General features: G+C 36.6%; 1 protein-coding gene across 1 annotated transcript; it reads left to right on the top strand.

Moving 5' to 3' along the window:
- The first annotated feature begins 525 nt into the window (after nucleotides 1-525).
- LSM3 (LSM3 homolog, U6 small nuclear RNA and mRNA degradation associated) lies at nucleotides 526-6,264 on the top strand. The gene is made up of 4 exons (XM_083356570.1): nucleotides 526-575; nucleotides 2,684-2,794; nucleotides 3,944-4,039; nucleotides 4,550-6,264. The coding sequence occupies exons 1-4, from the start codon at nucleotides 555-557 to the stop codon at nucleotides 4,628-4,630; spliced, it is 309 nt and encodes a 102-aa protein (XP_083212696.1). The 5' UTR covers nucleotides 526-554; the 3' UTR covers nucleotides 4,631-6,264.
- Nucleotides 6,265-6,505: the final 241 nt, after the last annotated feature.

The following is a 6,505-nucleotide window of genomic DNA, read 5'->3' as shown; positions in this document are numbered from 1 at the left end:
TCCCAGAATTCCTGAGCCAGCTTGGCTGGCTCAGGAATTCTGGGAGTTGAAGTCCATGAGTCATAAAAGAGCCGAGGTTGCCTACCCCTGCCCTAGAAGCTTCCAAGAGGACGCGTAAAGCGCTCAAGCTTCACGCCCGAGCTATGAATATTCATTCATTCACACGGGCGGTTTTGAATCGGTTCAAAGAGAGATGCATTAAAGAACAGGAGAAAAATCGGAAACCGAGATGGCTTGTTTGTGTGCGGATTTAGCCCGTGAATCTAATCCAATGTTTCTCAACCTGGGCGATGTTAAAATGGGCTAGGAGTTGAAGTCCAGACATTTTAAAAAGTGCCCAGGTTGAAAAAGAAAGGTCCAAGCAGAGTTTAAAAAAACAAAAATGCAGCATTATAAAGGCAAAAAAAAAGCGGCGATTTCGATGAACTAACCCGGAAGCTAGACGTTACACGAACATCTAGATTCGCAGCTTTATGTACCCCGCAAGCCGTTCGGTAGCCGTATCGGACTTGATATAAAATCTCGCGAGAAGTAAGTGGTCTGCCTTTGAAAAAATGGCGGACGAGGTGGATCAGGTGGGTTTGTCGGCCGCTGAATCTTCTAGGGATTTGGCCCTGTTGCCGTGGAAAGTGTGGCAAGCCTGGGGGATGGTTAACCAGAGCTTCAGTTTCTAGCTCTCGCTTTGAGTTTCTCAAAGTCCCGGGAACGACTTCTGAAAGGCGTCCATGTTTCATTCGGCCACCTGCCTCTTTATTTTTTTATTTTTTATTTTATTTTAATTCCATTTATATCCCGCTCTTCTCCGAAGACTCAGGGCGGCTTACAAGCTTAGCAGTAGCCTTCATTCTATGTATATGCCTGTTTATTAGGGCTTTCACACACACACCCCAAGCCTCATTATTACAAAGTCAGCTTAATTGCCCCCAACAATCTGGGTCCTTTATGCGGTTTATTTAATCGATTTATATGGTGGCTCATCTCAAACACTGTACACGACTCTTACTGTAAGCTGCTTTTGGCTTCCTTTTTCAAAGCCTTAACAGATGCAAACATATTAAAGTTTTGCAGTGGGTGAAATGCTATTTCATGGTTTCTGATCAAATGCCTTAAATCAGGGGTCTTCCAACTTGGCCCTTTTATGACTTGCCTGGCTGAGGAATTCTGGGAGTTGAAGTCCACAAGTCACAAAACGGCCAAGTTGGAAGACCCCTGCCTTACATCGATGTTTCTCAAAATGTGGCATCCCAGAGGCCCGCAAAATCTAAATGATTTGCTAGTCGGCTTGAAAAATGATAACAGTATTAAAACCCTAGCGGACTATAGTGAGAATTCGGTAAAGATGCTCAGTCATCCAAGTAGAGATGTCGCGAAGTTAAGTCAGGGCAACTGGACTACTTTTCTTTTTGGTTTGAAACGTTTGCTGCTTATTCAAGTGTCCGTTTTAATTTTTGATGCGAATATTGATAAATGTAGCCTATACGAACAATTTTGAGCTTCACTATAATTTTTTAAAGTGGCAAGGGATCCTGAGGGGAAAAAGTGTAAGAAATGCAGCCTTAAATCGTTCTCCATTATTATATTGGTCTTAAACCCTGAGCTACACTTGGATTAAACCCAAGAAGCACCTTTTTGCTGTGATCTGAGTGTACATATTTGTGTGGCTGTTGTATGCCTTTTGTGTGTAAAAATATATTCAAATTTAATTGTACTTGTTGAAGAGTAGCAAGTTACTATACTATATACTATATATGCTCTCAATAAGTAGGAAAGCTTAGGCTGTATTTTATTTATAAAATCTCAATTGTATGGGCCTTTCTTGATATATAACTTTTTAATTATAAAGTTATTGCAGTTAGTGACCTTTTTCAATATTTGAAAATAAGTCATCATGAACTTGGAATATAAAACAGAAAAATAGCATATGACCACATAGTCTTTCTTTTTGGGATTGACAAGTATTATGGTCAAAGAAGAATTTAAATATATGTAATTTGAAGAACATTGACTCAAAGTGTGTCAGCAAAATACAGACATTGTTATATCCTTTGATAAAATAGACTGGCTCTTTCTAGTGAAATGTACATCCAGTCTTTCGTTTAAGAAAGAGGTGGGTTTTTTATTTTTTAAAAGCAAATATGAATATACCAAATAAAATAATTACTAATGTGGGCTAAGTTGAGAGAAGAAGCAGTATACATTTTGTCTAATTTTACTTGCATTTTGCTGTTGATCCAGTCAGCATAAGTGAACTCTTGTCCCTCTGAAAGCTGATGAAAATTCACCATATTAGATTATGTTACAAACTATTACTTAATCAAACACTTTGATTTCAGTAAACATTAGTTGTCATCAGATTAGGGTTTTTGAGAGGAAAGGAATAATTATCAGTAGCCAACATTTACCACTTATTTATATGCAGCCTGCTTTTATTTTTATAAATAATTCAAGGTGACAAACAAATCTAATATTCCCTCCTCCTATTTTCCCACAACCTTGTGTGGTGGGTTGGGCTGAGAGACAGTGACCTGTCCAAAGTCATACAGCTGGCTTTGATGCCTAAGATGGAACTACGAGTAGATCTCGTGGTCTCTTCGTTCTTAGCCTGCTGCCTTAACCACTAACTAGACAAAATTGTCTCATATTTCTTTGCTAAAGTATATCTCTAAATTGTTACATTTTGCAGCAACAAACCACCAACACTGTAGAAGAACCTTTGGATCTCATCAGGCTTAGTCTTGATGAACGGATTTATGTAAAAATGAGGAATGACCGAGAACTTCGAGGCAGGTTACATGTAAGTAAAATTACATAGAAGTGGGGAGGAGGGGCTGAAATTTGAAAGTAGAGTTGTACAATTTCTTTTAGCTCAAGGACTGCAAGAGGCTATTGAGAACCACACTCCAACCATAGGTACTGGTATAACTAGGGCCCACATTTGCAAATGGTTATAAAGGGGTGAAAAAGGTCACCTTTTTCCTGCAGTTTTATATTTCTGGTTTAAAGGTATTTTTTTTCTTAAAAGTAAAACAAATTATGAACAATGCTTATTTAGTAATAGATTATTGTGGAGAAAAAATGTTAAGTTATAATTCGTTGTTTGTCAAATTTATATGCCACCCATCTCACTGAAAAGTTAGTTTGTCATGCAAGCAAAAATAGAATCAGTTGATCAAAGTAATGATGGCTTGTTTATCCTATTCCTGATTTCTATTTTCTTTTCTAAATATTTATTTCTGTTCTGCTCTATCTCTGGATTGGTTGGAGCTTTGATATGAGCACAAGTTAAAAACATATACAGATCTTGAATCTCCATTTTTAAAATCACAGCTTTACACCACAATTGCAATTAATTAGCAAAACAAATAGATTTTCAATGTATGGCCCACATGTAGAATTATAATCCAGAAAAGGTTTCCAAATTGAAATTCTGCGCCAGACTTGTTTTTAAATACAGAATTAAGTTTGACTTGGATGCATACTCCCATAACTTAATTTGCTGTCTTTTACAGGGAATTATGTATGATTTCCAATAAAGGCACAAAGAGTCCTTTTAGCTATTATCCTGTAGGAGCTACCTTAAAATAGATTTAAAAATCAAATGTTTGATAAAATATATTGAACAAAAAAATAGCTGGCAGGAAAGAAAATTCAGGTTTTAATATTTGTTTCATTCTATAATCATTTTCCAGATTATTGAAGTTTTTTTTATACCATTGCCACCAATATATAAGAATAATTCAGCCTGATTATAGCATTTCCAGCAATTATGCATGGAATGTAACTGTAGAAATCAAAGTTGCATGATAAAAGAGTTAGATTCAGCAAACTGGAAAATTCAAACAAATTACTATAGGTTAAAGCTGGATTTTTTTATTATTATCATTTGTGCCACATAAATGATGCCACCAGAACAATATTTATGATTTTTTTTTCACTCTCAAAGGCATATGACCAGCATTTAAATATGATTTTGGGTGATGTTGAAGAGACTGTGACCACAATAGAAATTGATGAAGAAACTTATGAAGAAATTTATAAGGTGAGAATTTCTAATATCACTGATAACGATGTTTAATGCTTCAAATATTGGGACAAAGTAGATAAATTTATGATGTTACACTTTATTAATCAGATCATTGTATAATGCAATTCAGTTCAGAACAATGTTGGATGAAAGATTAAATATATCTAGTATTCCTTGTGCAAATAAATTTTAACTGAATAATCTTGTTTCCAAATATATGAATTGTATTTAGTTCTGGCTTTATTTTATTTTTTAAATAAATAAGGTGACAAACACACACAATATTCCTTCCTCCGATTTTCCCCACAACAACAACCCTGTGAGGTTATGTTGGGTTGATAGTGACTTGACTAAAGTCACCCATTCAGCTTTCATGCCTGAACTAGAACTCTCAGTCTCTTGCTGTGAGGCTTCTTGCTTGGTGTCTTAACCACTAGACCACCTTAAATAGAACTAGTTCTATTGAGAAGAGAAGTTTGGTATTCTTGAATGTAGTCTAAGCCTTGTTGCTTTTGCTTTCCACAGTCTACCAAGAGGAATATTCCAATGCTGTTTGTCAGAGGAGATGGAGTTGTATTGGTTGCTCCTCCACTGCGGGTTGGCTGACACTGCAGGTTGCTCCTTCACCGTGGGTTATTGGACTTCCAAGACATTAACTCTCACTCCCTTTAAATATTAGGACTATCCAATATTTTAGAGGAGAATTTCCAATCCTGATTATGTATTTCAAAAGTTTACATTTATTTGGCAAATAAGACTCCTTTTTGCATTTAAATCAGTTTCATCAAATCAGTGGACTTTCTTGTTTAGTTAATACCTGTGTTCCTTATGTACATTTTTAAATAAATCAATTCACTAATTTTGTACATGTGTATCTATGAATAGTCCTCATGCTTGTTACAGTTCAATGTAGTGCATACGCATCAATATTTTTGTCTGCTTGATTAAATGCTACTCTACTATCAGTTGAAATGCATAGATTAAAAACATTTTGGGGGAAATCATAAATGTCATCAAATTTGATTTATATTTAAATGGAAAATAGCCACAAAAGGCTAATCTGGTAATACTCTGAGTTAAAAAAGGGAACATTTTATCCAGAGTACTAAGGACTTTTCTAGCCCATTCAATATTTATATGAATGAAATATTTGTATGCGTTTGTGTCTATTGTTAATGAAATTATGGAAAGGAGTGTTAGTGAAATTGCAGCAAAGTTAATAAAGAAGTATGAAAATAAAACTGACGTTAGGAAAGTCTTCTCCAAATGAAGAAAAATTAAAATTGCACAAAAGAAATAAATAAAAAATAGGGAGCATGTTGCTATAAAGAATACAAAATGCATAAATGAAATTGGCTAAAATGCCATGTAGTGATTCAGAACACAGAAAAAAAGCAAGAGGATGAGAATGTAGAGAAGCTAAGCCATTTTTGTCTTTTTTCATTGCACATAATGGAGGAAAAGTACAAATGCTTTGAACATATTTTGTTTTCAAGGAAGTGGAATTTGAAAAACTAAATTGAATAATAGCGACAAAAGATTAAATTTCCGATCATATTAAATACAGATGTCAAATTATTCCTCTGCAGCAAGCCAGTCCTGGCACTTAGACTGTCAGCAGTTTTTTGGAAAGTAATAAATACTGTATAACCTATATGCAATTTGCAGTGTTCAGGTCATAGGGCTCACCCTAAAGCAGCTTGTTTCATTTAGAACATTGTAATCTGGTTCAGAGGGTTCAATTCTAAAAAAAAACAACCTTCTAAGGGAGCTTGGTTTAAACCTGGCATGGTTTATAGCAAAAGCAAAACATTTATCTCCAAAAAACTATGCTTTGCTCTTACGTAATATGGAAACCAGTCTAGATCTGGGGTGTCAAACTCGTCACATGACGTGGCGTGGAGTATCATAACTTTTCCTCTTGCCGGAGCTGGTTTGGGCATGGCTTCCATGTGATACATCCAGCCCGCTAGCTGGCAGTTTGATACCCCTGGTCTAGATCAGGGCTTTTCAACCTTTTCACCCATTGTACCACTTTGAGGATATGGCAACATCCAAGTACCACGTCGCCAAGCAAGGTGTCAAAAACCTGACCAAAAAAAAAAGAAAAAAGTGAAGTACAGGTAGTCTTCGATTTACAACAGTTTGCTTAGTGACTGTTCAAAGTTACAATGGCACTGAAAAAAGTGCCCCCCAAGCCACAGCCGAGCAAGACACCTGCCTGCCCACCCGGCGGCACTCTTCCTCCTGTCCGAGGTTTTCATTCTTGTGAGCATTTCTGTTGAGGATTGGCAGCAGGGGTGGGGTGGGGTGGTGTTTGGTTTTTATTCCCCCCCCCATCAGCTGGGTGGTTGCAGCAGGTTTTGATCACTTCACATAACCCTGGGACACTGACCGTCATAAACATGAATCAGTTGCCAGGCATCTGAATGTAAATCACATGACCCTGGAGATGCTGCAACATTCCAGCTGATCGGCGCT

The sequence above is a fragment of the Vipera ursinii genome (genome assembly GCF_947247035.1).
Source record: "Vipera ursinii genome assembly, chromosome: 2".
NCBI classification, from domain to species: domain Eukaryota; kingdom Metazoa; phylum Chordata; class Lepidosauria; order Squamata; family Viperidae; genus Vipera; species Vipera ursinii.
Note: the sequence above shows the minus strand (reverse complement) of the source record. Positions and strands in the feature narration are given on the sequence as shown.

What these genes read in the sequence shown, in the direction of transcription:
- LSM3 (XM_083356570.1), top strand. Translation starts at nt 555, where the DNA reads ATGGCGGACGAGGTGGATCAG. An exon ending in TGGCGGACGAGGTGGATCAG is followed by an intron (nt 576 to 2,683) that starts GTGGGTTTGTCG and finishes TACATTTTGCAG; the next exon opens with CAACAAACCACCAACACTGT. An exon ending in AACTTCGAGGCAGGTTACAT is followed by an intron (nt 2,795 to 3,943) that starts GTAAGTAAAATT and finishes TCACTCTCAAAG; the next exon opens with GCATATGACCAGCATTTAAA.